The 20,314-nt window shown below is 45.1% G+C and overlaps 1 protein-coding gene across 1 annotated transcript in view; it reads right to left on the bottom strand.

Moving 5' to 3' along the window:
- FRMD4A (FERM domain containing 4A) overlaps positions 1-20,314 on the bottom strand; it is a 218,322-nt gene that overhangs the window by 78,023 nt on the left and 119,985 nt on the right. The window contains exons 4-5 of the mRNA XM_058804516.1: positions 14,428-14,520; positions 1,605-1,689 (exon numbers count right to left, since the gene is read on the bottom strand). Of these exons, the coding sequence (XP_058660499.1) occupies positions 1,605-1,689; positions 14,428-14,520 (178 nt within the window). The remainder of the gene's footprint in view (positions 1-1,604; positions 1,690-14,427; positions 14,521-20,314) is intronic.

Here is a 20,314-nt window from a genome sequence, read left to right as displayed (position 1 = left end):
TGCTGGAGAAGGCTGACTAAGCACATCTAATTGCAGCCTTGCCGGAGAGCAAAGCACTGCACAGCTCAGCTCAGCAGCCCTGCCCAGTTCCTGGGCACTGAAAAATGCTTCTGCCCCGCATTTTAGAAAATACAAAGTTATTGTCCATGTATTTTAGGACATATAAATGTCAAGTGAGGCTCCAGATTTGGTGTAATCTACTTGGTTTAGCAGGTGACAAATGTGCTGAGGGTTGTGGGAGGGTGGAATAATCTCTCCCTGACTACATCTGTCTTTTCCTACCACTTCCTCTCTGGCAGATGGAGGTGAGTCACAGGAATGGCCTCTGCCAGCACAGAGGGAGGTAGGAGGGATCCTCCCAGGGAATCCCAGCTGCTGACACACCTCTCCCAGCCCAAGACATCCAGCCCACCTGGCTGAGTCTGCACACTGCCAATCTCCACCGCAGCGTGGTCTGGGGCTGGCTGATTTTCCAGACCTTGCCACGCACAGCTGGCTTGTGGCATGATCAGCTTCATGGCTCTGCTGCGGGCACCTCTCCAAGCTGAGGGTGTGGATAAGCCAGGATGCTTTATCTCTGGCACAGAGTACCTGGCAAGAGGCTGCTCTGAGCGGCAGTGGCAGGGACAGCAGCCTGGTCTTCCAGGAGTGGACCAGGGAGGGCAATCACTCATACAAAAACATTTCTCAGTGCATGGCTTGTTCCTCTGCCAGGTGATCTTTGGTGCATACCAAGAGACACCTTTACCCCACTCACATATAATCCCATAAACTGCTCCCATCCCACAAATCTGAGGTCACTCAGCTGGTTCAGCCTGGAGAGGAGGCTGAGGGGGAGACCTCATGGTGATCTGCAACATCCTCAGGAGGAAATGAGGGACAGGCACTGAACGCTTATCTGGAGAACAGTGACATGCCGAGGGAGTGACGCGAAACTGACACACGGTTGGATATCAGGAAAAGCTTCTTCATTCAGAGGGTGGCTGGGCACTGGAACAGGGAAGTGGTCACAGCACTGAGCCTGACAGAGTTCAAGATGCCTTTGGACAACACTCTCAGGAACATGGTGGGACTCTTGGGGTTTATGCGTGCAGAGCCAAGAGCTGGACTGGACGATCCTTGCTGTTCCTTTCCATCCGAGGCCACTCCATCGTTCTCTCTCCCTCTCCCCCCTCACACACGCCGCTGTCCTCTCCCCGAAGATGGCGCCCGCGCCGCACTGCCGCCCTCTGCGGGCCCGAAACCCTCACGGCAGCCGCTGGGCCCAGAGCGCCTTTTTAACACAAATCCAGACATTTCCTTCTAAATACAAGCCAGTTTATAATTTTGGCAGTGCCGTTTTCCTCCTGCCAGCCACAAGAGTTACTTCCAGGGCTGTTTTACCTCAGAACCACTCTCTGACAGGAAAGCTGCTGCCAAGTGCGGTGGCAGCTGGAGACAGAGGAGTGAGGGAATGTGTGAGGAGGAGGAGGAGGAGAAGGAGAAGGAGGAGGAGAAGGAGAAGAAGGTTGTATCTGGAAGTCTAGGTGTGACCAATGTAAATTTTGGGGCAGGGAATGCAGATCCAGGTGTCTCAGCCCACTCTGAGCTCCCCAAGTTCTCACCTTGTAGATGCAGGACTTGGCGTTCAAGAAGAACAGCTCGATGGTAGCATTGTCCTTCAGATAGGAGATGCTTTCAATGTAGAACCTGAAATGGAAAGCAAGAGGGGTGAGACATAAGGGAACTAGGGCAAAACTTATTATAAATGAAAAATGTGGTCAATGGAGTAATGATGAATGTGCTAAAAATGAACTTTCTTCTCTTACACCAGGCTGAGGTGATGAAGCTCGTGCACACTCCAGGGCGTGATCAGACACCATCACCTCAGCCATACCAAAGGAACTGGATCACCAAGTGGATGATTTAGGTTCAAATAATCATCTTTTTTTTTTTTTTTTTTTTTTTTTCAGACTTAAAATAAACCTTTATTCTGTTTTCTTGTAAGCTTCACCTTCATTTGCCATCACATTTTCACCATCAGCATTTCTTCATCACTCCTTCACTCATCGCAACAATTCGGTGCTGCTAACCTGCATCTTGTAAAATATTCATCTACAAAAATGCACTTTTGGATTCCTTCCCTGTCTCCTTCAGTTCTGCATAAAGCAAATTTTATAAAGGCTTCTTTACATATTATATCTATGGTCTCATGATAAGACAGTAGTTACTAACCTTGCACAGTTTACCAGTATCATGAATAATAATGTTAAGGATGACAGGGAATGATCATAATCTATTTTTTTTTTGAGTTGAAGTGATTTCTCAGAACTCAGGAGAAAGCTCAAACCCTCAGTGTCAGAAAAACCCACTCATTTGCATTGGCTTATTGCCCCAAATATTTGTAATTATGTTGAAAGCCCATGATATGTGTGAATTTATTCAGTACTTCATGTCCTGCCTGCTCTGAAGGCCTGATGCTTTGGCAATGAACCTTTTGAGAGCTTTGTGAGAATTGACTCCTGTCCTTAATTCTGCCTTGAGATCTTCTCTTGGGCGGGGGGAAAATGTTCTGGATACTGTCAATGTTAATGACTGATCATTCCATAGGGGTATGTTGTGTGTTCCTGTGGTAACAGAGAAAGCCTGGCTATGTTCAGTGAATGTTAAGGTGAATTTTGCATTGACTTAATGTTTTAGGTAAGGAAAATGAAATAGATCATGATGCTGTTTGGTAGTGATCTTCAAATTGCACTGCAGTGACAGCAACATTCCTTACATAAATTCCAGTGCTATCGTGCCTTGTCAGAGGCAATTAGAATAGGGAAGGTGCCAGGGAAATGGTGTCTGCATCAGGGACTTTTTAACACCCAAATTCCTTAGAAATCTGGGTTGACATGCAGGGTCCAGTTACAGAGAAACCCCACTCCCTGACCCTGCTGTCTGGGAGCAGACAGACCTGCAGACACTCCTAGGGCTTCACACAAGTGCTGAAGGGATTGTCCACATCCAGATATCTGCAGAGTCCAGGGCCTTAAATGCGGCCTTCTTAGGGGCAGAGGTCAAGGCTTTGTAGCGCTCCTAAGTGTCTCCTGAAGGCTCCTCAAAATACTTTATTTCCTGACAGGCAGAACCAACTTCTTGCTTATTAGAGTGAGAGAAACATTTTGTTCATCTGCTGAAGGGCTCCTGTCTGTATCACCCTTCCTTCTCCCTCTTCAGAAGAGAAATAAAAATAAAGCCTGGATGAAATAAAATAAACCCAAAGAAAACACCAACAACCAATCAAACCTGCAAAACACCAAAAACATTTGAATGTAGTGATGATGAAGCACAAAGATTAAACTTCTTATTTTTTTCTGGTTTGCAGTTTCACCTACTGTCCTTAAAGTGGTCTCTTTGTAAATAAAGAAAATACTTGACTTTAGAAGTGCAAAAATTGATGCATTAAAAAAGGAACTTTCTTACTAGATCCACTCTCTAGATCCAGTGCAGCTGGCTTCCCATCTGCTGAATTAATGGAGAATAATGCTAATTTGACACATTCTGTGGTTCTTGAACAACCCCCTCTTCTTATCACTGTTACCTGTGCTCTCCAGGTTATGGTGGTAGATTTTCTTATTCCAAGGTCAGAAGAAAACGAGAACATTTTTTCCATTTTGGATCCCAGTGAATGTTAGCCCAAAAGCTTTTTGTTTCAGCAGCTCAAACGCGGCCGTTCTCACCATCACTAGAGGGCAATATTGCATTTCTTACGGCTGCAGGGAGCTTTCCCAAGGCTTTCCACATGGACATAGATCGTTTTCTGTACAAAATTAAGTCTCTGGGAGCACAGAGCCTGCACATGATACTTCATCTCACAAAGAAAACCCAATTCTCAAGTGATCTCCAGCGTGGAGAGTGAGCTGAGAAGCTACTGGCTCTCACACATGCACCCAGACAAATGTGGAACGTGTGCACCGGGAAACTGGTGGTACTTAAAGGAAAACAGATTTGCAGAGGGAACTCTCGTGGGATTTTCTGTGTGGCAAGCTCAGAAAACCTGAACTGGAGTAGACTACCCTGAATTTACAGTTGGTGCAGTAACAACAAAAAGGGCAGGGAAAGACACTTTTTTTTTACACTTATGACTAGTTTCTGTCCCATCTCCTCCTGTTTCCATCTTTTATGAGCACAGTGAAGGAGCCAACACTTTACAATGACCAATGTCAATGATGAAGGAGGCAGGCAGGAGCATCCAGCTGCTAAGGCAATGAACCAAGCAAACAAAAATCTGGGTTGAACTCCCAACTTGGACATAGGTTTCCTATATGACCTTCAGAAAACCATTTAGCTGCTGGGCTGTTGAGCTGGGCTTAGCAAACACCCCTCCCTTCTCTGCCCCCCTCTGTCTGTTTTGCCTGCTAAGCTTAGGAGCCTTTGAAGGTCTGTTTCAAGATCATCAGTTTTGAGAGGCAGCTCTCAGATTTCTGTTGAGGACTCCCCAGAGAGCAGCATTCCTTCCTGTGATGTGAAGCTGATGTGCCTGGGATATAATGGATGGGCTGAACAGGGAAATAGGCAATAAAATGTGTCCAAGACCTCTGCTCCACTACCTGCATCTCTTGCAATACACACTCAGCAAATAGTTTTGCCTCCAGCAGCTCCTACAAGAGGTTCCTTGATAGCCAGCAACTGTGCCTGTGAGAAATTAGCTGCCTGCAAGGAAGGGGGAACACCCCATGAGACTTGGGGAGTGTAAAACCAAAGGAATAATTTTGGAGAAAATGTAAAAGATCAGCCAGTGTTAATCTATTTCTGCATTCCTCCTCCCTCCCCACCCCCAGTAACTTGTAATTCATCAAGTACATTTTCTAAGCATTAATTAAATAGACCAGTGAATATTATGCTGGATAATGAACACAAAGTGCCTATCTTAGCTGCTCCCTCTCAGCAGCAGGGAAATAATAATGAGCACTGCAGAAGGTGTCTTGGAAGACTTCAGAAGCTGCTGCATCTGAAATGTTTAAGGCTTTTTAGCTGTGAGGACATGTCTCATACTGATCAGATTGCTCTCTGTTAAGCATTGCTTAACTGACAACTTTCTCTGAGACAGCTTAAGCCCCTGAAGCTGTGATGAATGGCAATTCCCATCATAACCAGCCAAGCACAGCCTCACAGTGGTGCTTGTGGAAACTCCTGATCCTTGGGTGAGGAGAAACTGGTACCACCACAATTTCTCCCTTGAATTCCACACAGGCCCACCCAGCTCTGACTCATGGCTCAGAGAAATGCCTGACTGGGTCCTGGACTCAGCAGTTTGATAAGTGGTTCTCCAGGAGATGGAGAATCCCTTACTGCTGCTGCTGGTCTCGTCTGTGAACCCTGGTGTGTGTGCAGGTGGGCAAATTCAGCAGTGTTGGGAAGGTGTTTGAGCACTAGTGCTCTGTCCTTGTAGTGGGAATAGAGGAATTCAGGACTGCCAAGCACCTGAGCTGGTGGGATACTGGTGTGCACGGTGAGAGAAAAAAATGAGCAGCACTCCTGATCTCCATACACTGAAAGAAACTGTCAAATACAAAATATTTAGCATTGTCTCTAACACTCAGCCCTAGACATATCCTGTCAGCCTGAACTTGGCCATCTATCACCTAGCAGGGACCAGGCTCTCTGCAGCTGAGTTGCTGACTGGGCAGATAGACTGTCATAGCATTTGAGAGCACAAGCCTATGTGTTTACTTCCAAGCAGAACCTGCCAAATGGTAAAAATATTTCCCTGTGATCTTCAACACAATGGTATTTCAAAACATGACCACAGCAAATGGATGTCTTGTCTACTTCAGGTGTCTTATCTTTCTTGAGGCAGGTCTTTCTTTCTTGAATGAGGATATCATCCTCATTCTTGTAAAGTTTGAGTCTGGTGGGAGCCAGCTAATCCAAACACTTCTATTCACATCTTTCCCAGCTGGCTGACTCTGATCTGGTTGGGATGCAGGACAGAGCTGTAAGCAGAGCTCAGTAACCCTCTCAGTGGGCGACCCCTTATTTCATTATTACAAGGAATGGGTAAAAGAGAACACCACTTTTCTGCCTCATCCATGCTGAGGTCTGGCTCATTATCCCTCACCACGTCATTCAGAACCTCAGAGGATAATGTGAAAAATATGAGGCCATTTGTTAACCAGGAAAAGAAAAATCGTATGTGTAGGTATAATGGACTTAAATGCAGATGTCATTATGTCTAGTGTCTTATGCTAAATGAGTATTCTGACCAGCACAGGCTGCACAGCTCCTTTTATGTTCCAGCCCTGTTTGCTAATAGTCATGGCTACACACTTTTATGTGCTGCCACTTAGAAGCAGACAATGCTCATGCTAAATAGTTGTCCTGTTAAGTAATCAGTCAGGAATGAAAATCAGCTAAAACCTCTCCTTCTGCATTGATTTTGCTTTGGATCCCATGTCATGTGTCCTGTGCTCAAGCCCCACCACATCCAGCACCTGGGATTGGTATACAGGGGACAGGGGGCAGCAAGAGAGACAGACCTTCGTAAACCTTTACCTCGTTGCAGGGGAAACTATAACACTGGAGGTGAATTGGATTGCAGAAATTCAGGGAATCACAGCGGCCAAAATAAAAAGCTGTGGATATTTTTTAACCTGAGCCTGTCCCCTCTCTCTCACCAGCTGCACTATATTATGAAGTTGTCTGCATCTTTACCTTCTGTAAATCAATTTTTTGTGGTGCTTCTAAAATGTTGGCCCATTGAATCTCTGGAAAAACATGTGCTTTGGGGATATTTGCTCATTCCTATGCCTCATCTTCCCCATGTACAAAATACTTAGGGATCTGCTTTGGAATATATAGAGACCAACTCTCTTCATCTTTTCTAGGCTGTGTATCCTGGGAGTCTTTGCAAAATACTAAGTGCTCCAGTACAGACATAAGGAAAGGAAGGAGTCAAGGTGGAAGTGCAGCTACATTCCTCCCTCATATTTGGTTACAGCATGAAGCCAAGGCACTGACATGAATATTGTAAGTCCTCTGCCCCCTACCCACATGGGGAACCCAGCCTACCCAGGCTATAAAAGCAGCAACCCAGCTGAACATAGTCTGTAAATTGCTCCACCACTGCAATGTCCCCTAGAGCTTAGCTTGGCTTGCAGAAGTGCATCTTTGCACAAAAAGATGTGATTTTGTACAAAAGCTGTTGCAGCCCCTCTTACCTTGGAGTGATGTGCTTATCTGTCCCAAATGTGAGGTGAGGGCAGTGACTGGATCACAGCAGCACACTGCCTTCCTCCTCTTTTCCCTCAGTCACCAGGGGAATTGCCCCTCAATCTCCTGAGCATCAGCACAGCCCTTTCCTGCTCTTTGGTCATTGCCAGGAGTCACATCTTGGCTATCAGAGGTAACTTGCTGGGTGCGCTGTCTCACATAACACCACCCCTCAGCATCTAGAGAACATCTTTTATCTGAGGATTTCTGACCATTTTAGCAATAGAAATCCCTCCAGCTGTCCCATGAGTTGTCAGCAGCACATGAAGGAAGGATTTGTCTGTCAAAGCTGGCATAAGGATCATTTATTTACTGACTCAGCCCTTGGTCAATGCCAGGATGATGGGACCCCTCATAGCAGACCTTCCTGTTGTGCACTGATGACAGCCCATCACACCCACTGGGGTAAGGTATGAGCACACAAATTGCAGTGAAAACAGAAACAATGTCTGCATGACTTTGACCCAGTCAGAGAATCCGTGTGTAGGCACTGAGACAACTACTTCAGCTTGATCCAAATTAGCTACAAATCCTACACTGACAGAATCCATCATTTCTGCATGGTACCTATCATGCAGTCTAAATGCTTCCCAAAATTAGACAAGACAATGCTGCCAGCATCAACACATTCAAAATGTGGCTCAAAACAACAAATTTTCAGAATGCTGCTTTTTCTGCCCCCTCGGTTAGCTGAATGGAAAGGAAAAACAACTTATCCCCTTCTCTCAACACAGCTCACTTATACAAATATATTCCTAGTTAAGCAGAAAACAGAAATGATGTTATGGGACTCAAGAGCCAGACTGCTATTAAGATGTGTGTGTAATGGATGGCTTAGCTCAGAGCTGTGTGCTAAGTAGCAGAGCCCCATTAGTTCCCTTCCTCAAGCAAAGGTCGGTTTTCACACGAGTAAATCTTCTGACTGGACAGAAGTTTCTCATATCTCTAAAGAGCCTCTGAGGAGCGCAGCCTCCCCGCAGGCAATTTATTACACCTTCCCCCGGGTGAGCAGAGCAGGGGGCCACCCTGGGAAGGCTGCAATAAATTGTCTGCAGGGAGCCTTGTCTTCCAGCACAAACAAGGTCTGAGTGGCTGTATTTATACGCCGTGGCTGCCTGGGAGGAGGGGGCTTGCAGGGCTGCCGGCTTTTGGGATCTTCCTGCTTAGCATACACACAGCTGGTGCACACCAACCAGCAAAACACATGCTGTGCAAAGAGATCTGGGCTATGGCACGGGCTTTATAGAGAGAGCAGCTCACAGGAGCCCCTGAAAGCAGCTTGGTGGAACTGGCTTGATTATGTGGGTTCTATATTCTGTTTTTTGCCATTGTTTCTACAGCATCCCACGGCAGTGCACAGAGGTGTAGAGCTATAACACGAGCAGGTGATGGCTCTTTGTCTCTCCTTATATGTTGCACAAACTCAGGGATTTTCTGGCCCAGTACTGGTACTGGCAGTGGGTGAGGGAGACAGCACAGCTGCAAGGAGCTCTGGGAGGAGACAGCAATGAGAATGTTCATGTGCCATGGACAGCCAGCCATGAGAATGTGGATGGAGCACCCCAAGGTGCTGAAACCTCTCAGGGCAGTTCCCTGAGCTCTCCTGGGATGATCAAGCTCCATGGGAAACTGGGGTCTGTCACTGCCCTCCTTGCAGTGCAGAGGGCTCTGCACAGGATGAAGGAAGAGCAGAGGAGCACAGTGATTTGTAGATATGTAATTTTGCCCCAGCAACTTCTCCTGGGTGGTAACAGGTGTGATGAAGCTTGGGTGAGAGCAAATTCTGGCACTTCTCTTCCTCTTCCCTGGCTGCAAATTTAATGTGTTTGATAATCTGTTTGTGCAATTTTCCCAGTCCCTATAAACCCCAATTTCACAGCATGGGGCAGAAAGAGGGCTGTCTGCTCCTTCTCCCTGCTCAGAGGGGAGAGACAAGAGCTGGTGATTCCCTCATTCCCTGCTTGGAGCAAAATATTGGAGCACCACATACCTTCATACCACCCTTTGGATGGAGAAACACGGCCCATTGTGTGTGAGAGAAATAAATTGCTGAGGTTAATTTTGTGTGGTTCCATTCAGCTCTTCCTGCCAAGGCAGGCTGCTGTCATCACAACCCCTAATCTAATTTCTTGGAGAGAAGCAAAGCTGAGTGGATGTGAGTGGCATACACAGCCATGGTGTGCTGGGATCCCACGTTAGTCTGCTGGGGAAGTTGGGAGCAGGATGCTCTGAGTCTGCATATCACAAATGTCTCTGGCCCATGAGTGAGGCAGAAATGCAAGTTCTAAGGTCCAGTTAGCTCTATGAAGAACAACTGTCTCTCTTCCTTCTCGGGTCAGCTCTTTTCAAATGGCCTCTGGTTTCTTTCACTGTTAGCATTAGTCCTTTTCTAATGGAATACAGGTTTGAGGATGCCTACAAAGAAGAGCTGAAAGACTAAAATAGCCTAAGGCCTCATTAACAGCTGAAATCTGGTCCAATTCCATTTAGATAGCCTGGTGAAACCATGTAGATAGGAAATGCTTCCTCAGCCCTGGCTGGGCCAACCTGCTTGAAATAATAATTTTAAATTTACAGACTTGGTAGGACAGAGGGAAGCATCAAGTGAATAAGCCCACATCTGAGCAGGGCTCTAAGCTCAGAGAAGAGACACAGGTATTTTAAGCCTGCAACTTGTTGAATTCCAAAGCAGTCATCTTTGGACGAGTCAGATGAAATAAGCCAGATTAATTGCTCCTGAAAGGTGACTTTTTCTTTCCAGTGGTTATATAGGGAGGCTGCACTAATTAGCTGTGACACAGAGCTGTCTGCCAGGTAAAGATCTCAGCTCTGGTGTGGTGAATCTCATCTCAGACTGCCCACCTGCCCCACCTGCCTCAGACCTGGACCCCCTCCAGTGCACACAGAGCTATGTTCCTTCATGTTAAGGGGGCACAGGCACCCAGGAGCTTTCACTCTGTGTTTCACTGCCAGTCTCTTATTTAGGGCCACTTTGTTCTGTAGTAACTGTGGCAACCTGGCAAAATGTCTGGCCTCAATATTGAGAGTCCTGAGCCCCCACAGCTCCCATGCTGACTTCAGCCTAGCCAGTGTATATGAACACATGCCAGATGTTGCTGAACGCAGGCATTCCTTTGTGGGAATACTGCCAGCCCGTAGATACAAACTCTACCCCACAGTGTATTTGAGTACTGAGGATTTATTTCACATTTTGTTCCATGCCTTTCTGAAAGAAAAGCCTTTCCATGTGAGACATATTCTGATTTAGTGTGACGACTTCTGCAGTGAGTTGTCACTGTTTAGCTGGTGGAGTTGCCCTGAGAACAAATATATTCATTCCTGGGAAAAGATCCACCAGTGGAGTGAATTTTATTTGCTAAGCTTGTTCATATAAATTAACAGCATGACAAACATACAGAAGATAAAGAGATCAGAACCATGCTGGTAGTTCCTTTGCTAAGGATTGCTAATCTCACATGGCCATTGTTTGAGGATGAGAACTCACTGCAGAGCCTGGCAAACTCTGCTCTCCATGAACAAACACCGTCACTGTGCTCTGGTTCTCTCTCACATCAAAGCTTTACACAAAAGGAGTAACTCTTGCCTTCTTTCAGTCTGTATGAGTCTGAGCAAAATGCTTCCTTCCCAGCCAACAGGATGTACCTGTGCCTGAACCCTGCAATCTCTATTTACCTCCTTTGCTGCCCAGGTTTCCACACTGTACTCAGTTTCCTGCACTTTACCCCAAGGCTCATGGTGAGAACATTTTCTCTGTTCTCTTCTGGCCTCAAAACACCTCTGTAAAATCAACTAATCAGGCAAACCCTCATTTTTCCATCCCCATCCTTTGCTTCTCTTGGACTTCAGTGGTGACTCTCATCTGACTTGTAAACTCTCTAAGGCAGGCCTCACCAACAACCAAGCAACCAGGGCTATGGGAAGCCACCCAGGGAAGCTAATTCTGAGGTGAGAACTAATATCACTCCCATTCTGTTGCCCAACATCCCTCCTCCCCTGCAAGACACATGGCACTCCCTCTTGCTTTCATGTGTGTCTTTAGAGCTATGTAAACAGATATTAGAAGAGTCTTATAAAATAATATTGCACAATAGCCACGGGGCAGTTCACAGCTGCCCAAGAGTTCTGATTGCTTCCTAGATTCCTATGCTGTTCTCAGTGGAAAGCTTTCATTGAAGCACTAGATGACAACCTGAAGACAGGGAGGCTTCAGTAGCTGTGTAAATGAACAATGGAAGGAGCAAATTCTTACAAACCAATGCTAAAAACATCCTTCTAAAATCCCCCTCCTTTGACACTGTGCTGTGAAATTTTTGGTCTTTGATAACAGAAGAGAGGAAAGACACTGGAGAACAGTGTTCAACGATGTCAAACCCCAAGGAAATGTGTGTCAAAAGACAAAGCTTCAACAGTGCTGCAGAGATTTTAAAAAAGGGAGGAGAATTTCACACTGCAAAGCTTGTGAAACTTCCTATTTTCGGCACAGTTCTTTCAAGAAGCCTTTTCTTAAGAAGGCAAGCTTCCCTTTAAATGTACTTTTAGAGCAGGCTAAAATCTGTGGCATCTTTGGTGGGCATGCTGCAGGAATGTTGAGGGTAAAAACCATTTGATGGTCACATTAAAGGTGAAAATGTTTTCACTGTAGCTTTTCCTCTTTACAAACTACCCTTTACTTTTCTTGCCTGAGGCTTCATCTCTTCAGTAGTTATGCAGTGTGATTGAACTGTACATTTTCTTCAACTAGAGGGAAAAACCCACACAATTACTAAATCCCAATGCAATAAACAGAATTCTGTGTCATGAGCATCTGGCACATCCAGTTACTTGTATTACTTGTATCTCTCCATTTAGGACTCCCAACATCAACCTAAGCTTTGTCAGCTGCAATGCTTGGGTAATGCAAAAAGGCATCTGCAAGCACAGGCAAGCCTTTACCTGTGACAGAGTAGGTGTCATGGGCATGAAGTTCCTTACAAATTAACACATTTGTGATTAGGTTCAGTACAGCACTAATTATCTCTGCTTTCTGCCTGATGGCAGCAGGGGAGACAGAGCATTCTGTTTATGGTATGTTTATGGATGGCTCTGCAAGCTGCTGCACACCTCCAGATTGTGAAAATAAACCCCTGTCTATGGGTGGGTCTCTTTAGAACTTTCCTTTAGCCATTGCTTTAGTTCCCAAGCCAGAACTAGGTAACAGATATTTTGGGGCCTTTCCATCTTCAGCCATCTGGCTGGAGTTGGTGTCTTCAATTGCCTTCTGCTCAGATCAGATTTAGGGATGGACATGGGAACTCGTTATGTGCTGGGAAACTTTTTCAACTTCTGCCAGCATTGACATCCACAAGGGAAATAAGCAGCAGAAAAGGCTCAGTAAGTTAATGCCCGTTTCTAACTCTTGAGGCATCTGGCTCCCATTCCAATCCAAATTGTAACTCAGTGTGACAACCCACTCATTGCTGCCATCAGCAAGAGTATAAGCCCAGAGTCAGTCTGGTTTTCACACATGCAGGCACTGAATGCTGAGTTTTTCCCTGTGGATTGAGATTCCAGAACAGGAGGGGTCACTCATTCACTAGCTGTTAGATGGATCTGTATCCTAAGATGCCTCTTGGCTGGGATTCCATTGGAATGACTGGTCTCCACTGTGCTGCCAACTTTCATAAAACAATACAGATGGCAATATTTATGCTTGTTGAGTGGTCTTTGAAATGAATATGAGAGTGGCTCAGTAGCACAGGCTTTCACACATTTTACAGTTCTACTCCTAAACCCAGCACTTAGTTCTTGCTCACTCATGGCTTTCCCTGCTTTCCATGGGATCCCTGTCTTAGCACAGACTCCCCAGTTTGGCCCCTGGACAAGATATCTGGTAACTGACTGACTGTGTTCTCAATGAGCATCAAGATTTTCGTGTATCTCTAAGCACAGGTGGATCTGGATCTCACATGCTGAAGGTGCTCTACTCTAGATCTACCCTTATGGTTTGAAGCACCCAAAATATGGACTAAATTCTTCTCTTGGGAGATATCAGGCTAATTCTGGACTCACAGGGCTTTGTGCAGTCTTGATTTGTCCTAAGATCTATCCACCACTAAATAATGGGGCCACAACAGAACAAAGAGTCTCTTCTCCTCAAAAGCCTGCCTTGTAATGGAAGTTAAATGAATGACAATCACTATGTGGAGGAAAAAAAAAGCTTCACTCAGGGGAAGAAACTCAAAAGTAGGTCTTCATTTTTTTGTGGGTACTATGGAATGAATGAGAGTGATGTCAGATGTAATATAACACTGGAGTGGAAAGCCTAACAGAAAAAGACACAGTTACGCTGTACTGGCTTGTTCTAGACATGAGCTATCCATTAAAAGTAAGTCAAAACCCTCAACTTAATTTTGTACATATGCCATCCCAGCCCCTGGCCTCTCTCTGGGCGTTTCAAAGCTGCAGGAGCAAATTTGTCTTCTCAGAAAATATCTCCCTTGGAGGCAAAGGCACTGTGTGCATAAAAGCACTGCCAGCTTCCAGCAGCTTCCAAACACTAACAGTTCCTTGTAAAAATCCCAGGTGAAGTTTGAAGCTCCCAAACTGCCATAATCTTCATTAAAACTTTTATAGTCTGGTCCAGCCAAGTAGAAACCAACTGGCTGCCATAAAATGCCATCATTTGCTATTTGTGGGTAATTCACTGTAGCACTGGGTTCAGAAGGTGAATATGACAGAGCTGCACAGGGATTATTTGGTCTCTGACAGAATGCACTCTGTGGACACAATCCAGAGGAGACTGATGGCTCACCAGTGAGGAAGTGAGTGTTTTCCCTGCAGGCTGCTGGCTCAGGTGGGTTATCCTGGCAGAAAGGGCTTTGTTCTGCCACCCTACTCAGCTTGGACTTTGCAGCTCAAAGCCCACAGGTAGAAGTGTAAATACATAACATCTGATCTTGCCCTCATACATTTCCCTGTGGATAGCTGTGAGTGTTGGTGTGGCTACTACTTGTTTACAGTTGTGTGAGAAGAGTTTGCAAAACCAAAGAGCTCAAAAGAGACCTCTGTGGAAGTGTTTGTTTGTTTGCCCACAGGTGTTTCTGAGAAACTGACAGCCTCACTTCCTGGCGTCCAGGAAACAGGCTGTCTGTAGCTGTACCCCATGGGAAAGGCTTGCCATCAGGCACTTACCTGACACAAAAGTACAAAACAACTGGTCCTGACTTTTTGGGGAAGTCATGTTCCAGCACCCGGCGGTCCAGCTGAAGCCAGTTCAAGTGTCCCCTGGCAAGAGAAGAGACAGTTTTGAGGCTGGCACCAAAGAGCTTTCTCACTGCTCACAGCAATGAGGTCTGAGGTGTTACAAATGTGAACCAAAATGTGTGCTATTTGCCCTGGACTATTGCATGGTATTTGAAAAACACACAATAAATGTTTGAGGAGCAGAGGCGATACCATCCTGGCAGTGTTTCAGTCTGGGAATCGAACTGCTAAAGTTCAATCTGTCAGGGTGAAAGCTGGCAGCACTGAGCAATCAGGACAGCCCAAAATGTTATAAGCTTCACCTTTTTATTACAGGCCCCTGGAGCAGTTGTATCATTAAAAAGTCTGTCAAGATTTTCATTAGAAATCCTTATGGTTAAGAGTTTCCACAACGCCTGCAGTATTTCACTCGAGGCTAAACCTGACTCTACAGTCTCAGACAGTTTATTTACCACCCACATGCCTGCAATAGCCTCTCTAGGTTTGCCCAGCCCTCCTTTTTCCTTCTTCAGAGAGCTCTTGAAAAACAGCTGCTCCATGAAGCGTTCCAGCTACAATTACCACATGCTGCTTTTCTTTTGCCTAGATGGTACCTGTCGTTATTTTCTCCTATAATTTATCCATTCCTGCCTTGCTGCTGGAAGCTTTGCTGGGCAGGAGCTCTGTTCTTTGTCACGTTCCCCACATTGCAGAGTGCTGTGTGTGCATGAGAGGTACTTTATAAATACCATCATTAGTATTACAGGGGCATCTGGCTCCCCAGCTGAGATAAAGGCCCTGTTAAATTAGGCACTGTGGAAATACCTAGGGTGACATTCAGGCCCCACTGAAGCTGGCCAGATTTTTGCCATTGCCTTCAGTGATGCTAGGGTTGCATCCTGTGGGCTTTTGGCTGTTGATTTCAGTCAGACCAGATTTCACCCAGAGGGAGAGGCAGCCCTTGCCTTCAGTACTCTGCTGTCTAGACAAGCAAGGGGAGAGAGAGCTGAAATAATTTGGGGGAGAATCTTGCAGCAAATAAAGCAGGAAATGGAACTCAGATGTCTTGAGCTTTATTCCAGTGCCTATTCACCAGCTCATGATATCCTCAGGAATAATTCTTCATTCCACTGAAAATGAAAAAAAAAGGAACAAACCAGCCTGCTTTGAAAAAAAACCCCATCTATAAAATTACCTTCTAGCATTGCCACAATATACAGAGTACATTGCTAAGCCTTATATATACAGCAAAGGACATATACAGCAAAAACACTCAGCTTTCACAAGAGTTCTCATGTGCATGAGCTTTGGGCAACTGAGAAGCCTTTTTAGAAAGTAAGCAATGACATCCCTGTAGCAATTTAACTGGATTTACAGCCCCCCCACTCCATCTTTCCCAGAAAAATAAATAAAGGGGAAAGTAGCACTATCAGGAGGCTTTGAATCACCTGGCTTCAATGGGAGTTTCTGTACTGCTGCCCTGGCTTATGGAGGTGCAGAAGAGGATGGGCAGCTCAGGGACCTTCCTGCCAGGCAGCTCTGGAACCCTGGTGGGACATTGTGTGTGCTCACCTGAGCACAGCATGCTGCTTCAGACCAAGGGGCTCTAAATTACTGCTGAGCTCCACCAAGGGGCTCTAAATTCCTGCTGAGCTCCACCCATCACTCTCATGGACTCAGGATCAATATGTCAAGACAGAAGCTCTCCTCAGATTTTGCCATGTAGAAGTCAGGCATTCAGTTTAAGCAGCCTCTATCTATTTTGCAAAAGTACCAAGTTTCAACTAGGTACAAGTGATATGTGTGGAGTCAGGGACTTTTCAGACTCATCCTGGGCATCTTTTGGTGTACAAAAAGAGTAAAGCTTATTTTATCCCCTGCTCTAGACACCCATGTGTTTCCTTCCAAAATATTGTAACTTTCAGACAGCTTTTTCTCTAGATAAAATCTTAAAATAATTTTTTTCTCTTTTTTTTTTCACTTTATGTAAAGGGTAGCCTATACCATGCATTAGGGGCACAGACTTGCTGGCAGTGTGTGTACTGGAAAGGAGTGATATAATGCAGATTTTCAAGCCAAACTGGTCACCTTGTATGTCTCCATTGCAGTACAAGGGCAGAGGACAAGTCTGCCCAGCCCAGGATCAGGGTGAGGATTGCCACATTAACTCATCTGGATGTAGGAACTAACTGGTCTGGGGAGGATGCATAGCTGGCATGCAGCAAAATGCAGGTTTTCCTTCCATCATTTCTGCTGCTGGCATGCTAGTGTGAGATCCATGCACCATTCCCTGTTGTTCAGCACAGATGTGTACTTTAACAAGGTTTGGCTTTTAAAGGCAGATACTCCAGACTGTCAAAAATAATCCCCATGGAAAGATTCTCAGCCTAAAAAATTAGAGGTGTCTAGCTTTCCTGCTGTATCCCCCTTCTTGAAATCTGTAATTTTACCTTTTTTTTTGGTCATGGAGTGCTGTTCTGTTGCTTTTAACAGGCCTCAGGAAGGCTGAAATTAGCTGTGAAGGCTCCAGTTACACGTGGGATTGAAACTAGCCATGCTCACCCATTCCTAGCCCAAGTACAACCTGAGCATTTACCATGTAGGCCATGGTACAAAATGCTGTCAGAGCAAGGAAAAGCCCCACTAAACCTGACATCCTGTGCTGAACCTGTCCAGTTGCATTTGTATCACCAATGCAGCAGCCACCAGCAGCTGATGGTGTTACACACCAGATCCCACTGAGGGCGAGCTGTTGACAATGGACTTACTGTCTACCCTTATGTTTATTCAACAGCAATGTCTGGGTATGCCTAATGTGCACAAGGAAGGGTTGAGAAGCCATGGTGCACAGAACAAAAAATCACTTCAAGGTATTTCTTATTTTGAAAAGACTTGCTGTTTTCATTCTCATTGCATTTTAGCAGGAGAAACTGGTTGGTATAACCATACTTATATATATATATATATATATATATATATATATATATATGCATACCAGTTCCACATTTATGTTGATCACATACACAGTTCTGAGTACTGGATTGTCTGATCTTCCACACTGGATAACACATTTAATTGCCACCGAGGTTTTAGGTTGAAGAGTTTCATTAGTCTCATCTGCATGGAGCTTAAATCCAAAGCTCCTTCAGAGGAGGAAGGTCACTTAAATCCCTGCCAGGAGCTAACTGCTCACTGTACTCAATTACTACTTACAACCTTTCATCGCTGAGGGCTTCTGCACTGCAGGTTGTCACCCAACTCCTTGTTCTGAAGCATGGCACGTAGAGAACAGCAGCAGTGAGCAGTCCCTGGTATCTGCCTGTGAGTGTGGACTATCAGGGAACCAAACTCCCATGCCACTGCACCACAGAACGCTTTGCTCTGGAATCTGTCTTCCTGTTGTCACCAGAACTATTCATGGAGCACAATCCCATGTAAGACAGGGAAAAGTATGGGAATATAACCCTAGGCATGTAGTAATCCTGACAGTTTTCATGGACCAATTTAGGCAGCTTTCACTGGGATCCCATTCATACATGCCCATGTCTAGCTGGATTTCCTTCACGGTTCAATTTAGAGACACAAAGTAGCTTTTGTTTCACTATCGCCATCGATTTGTTCATTCAGATATTTCTATCAGTGTATTCAGAAATAATGCTGCAGTTTTGGGGGGCCTATAGGGAGGTTGAATACTGCAAGCCAGATAATTTTCCTCTGCTGTTTGTACTCATGTTGGCAGTTAAACTGGTGTGTCAATAACAACCACGTAATCACTTTAAGGAAAAAACCTGGGTCCATTTAGTTTACAGGCTGAGTATGGATTTTGGTGCCCAGGGTCCATTTTGTTGATTGTGTGCTGTAGTTCTGTTTTCTTTATAAGTAAAGAGTGGCACATCAATGAGCACTTTGCCTCCAGGTGGTTCTGTTTATACAGTTTTACTGCTTAATGTCCAGTTTTCTGAAAAGTGGATCCACATTGATTTGTGTTATGAAGGTATTTGGGCCAATAAACCAGCTCACACTCTTTCAGTGTCAGACTCATTCTGAATTAAATGGACATTGAGAAAAAACAATTCACATAATATAACCCATAGAAACTATTTATATTTCCATCAATTGCAACAGAAACAAAAAACCCTTTAAGCTCACAGATTTTCTCAATTACTTTTGAAGAGGCTGAGAAGCTCATAAGAGTTTAACTATACAAATTTTGCAACACAGTGGACTTGGTGATAAAGGGACTGGTCTAGTGCCAGAGCAGGACATTATTCTCTGAGCTGTGCCCTCAGCTGGACCAGCTGTTCAACCAGATGTGGGACACCTGGCTCTGCCACATGGCTGGAGGGTGGAAATAGGCTTCCCCCCAGCTCTCAGGGATGAGAGGGTATTCCAGGGAAGGGTGCTATCCTGCTCTGTGGGGAGCTGTGGGATGTAAAAGTTGGAACCTCTCAATGGAGCAGGTGACTCAGACCTAAGGACAAGTGAGGGATGTGGAAACCCTGCCCAGATGGGGAGTCTGCAGTGGACAGAAGGTTAATCCTGGCCCCTTGCTCTTAGTGAACTCTGGAGGAGCTGATCCAAAGGGAAAGGGTGGTTAGTGGAGATTCATAACCAGCTGAACCAAAACCCAAGCTCTTCCCCCATCCCTTTTCACTTTTAATCAAGCAGGATATTGCTCTTCTGGCTTCCTGTGAAGCTTGGCCCTTGGTGCTGTACAGGGACACCCTTTTGACCTGTGCTCTCCTGCAGTTAATGGCTCACACTATAAAGGCTCCTATGATCACTAAAATAGGAGGCGTTGTTCTCCCCTCCATAACAGTCTGACAATCTAATTTTAGTCACGCTGAAGGGAGTAATGACCCTGTATTATCACAAGAAACTATTAAGTTGCCAACGCAAAGGTTGTTCCTATTGATTTTCTTCTAAGGTTGTCATGATAGAGCACACTAATGAATGGAAATCCCCAGTCTAAATAATTTCTAAATAAATTACTCTCATAGAGCTTTTACTTTTAAATAGAAGAATTGATTTAATACTTTAGTGGCTTTTCTTCTTTCTAAACTTGCCATTTAGCCAACCTCAGACTACATTTATGAACCAGGCTTGTTCTGTTTCAGCTGGTTATGAGTCCCCTTCAAGTAAAGCACATGGAAACTCAGTGGAGAGTGAAGAAATCCCCGAGGGCTTGTGTCACAGAATTAAAGGGGTTTTTTTTACATTCCTGGTCTGTATTAGGTAAAGGTTTGGGTTATGTGCCCTGCAAACGAACATTAAGAGATTGTTTTTACTATGTTTTGAAGAAAGAGGATTTTTCAAACTTCCATTTCACATTGCAGGTTAAGATCTGTGGTATACACAGTCCAGTTTATTTTCTGAAGCTGGCTTGGGGACATCTATTTCCAAGACTCTGCCCAAGGCCCCAGGTATATTCTTTGGCTGTGTTCAGTCAAATAAAACAATTGCTGGTTGTGCCAACTCTCTTCAAAGCATTTCACAACTGAAAAGGAAATATTTTTGTCAGGGTTATTTTCACAGCACTGAAGAAGCTTCAGTGCAAATGTCAGAGTCACTATGGGACAGCAGAAGGGCTTCAGACCAGCTAGGACTTAATGCTTGTTTCTGGGCTGCACTTCCTTGATTTAGTGAGGTTGTCCCCAAATCTTTCATCTGGGCTGGCTGAGCATCTCCTGGAAAGCATCCTGCTCCATCTACAGGTCTGAAGGTGACCAAGTGAGTGGATGCCACCACCTCACCCTTTGAATCCTGCCTGGACCATGCACATCCATATCCATCTGCATCTGCTATGTAGCATCAAGCTCTGCCAGCTCTCACACTT

The sequence above is a fragment of the Ammospiza caudacuta genome, chromosome 5, assembly GCF_027887145.1.
Source record: "Ammospiza caudacuta isolate bAmmCau1 chromosome 5, bAmmCau1.pri, whole genome shotgun sequence".
NCBI classification, from domain to species: Eukaryota; Metazoa; Chordata; class Aves; order Passeriformes; family Passerellidae; genus Ammospiza; species Ammospiza caudacuta.
This window is presented reverse-complemented; position numbering and strand designations above follow the sequence as displayed.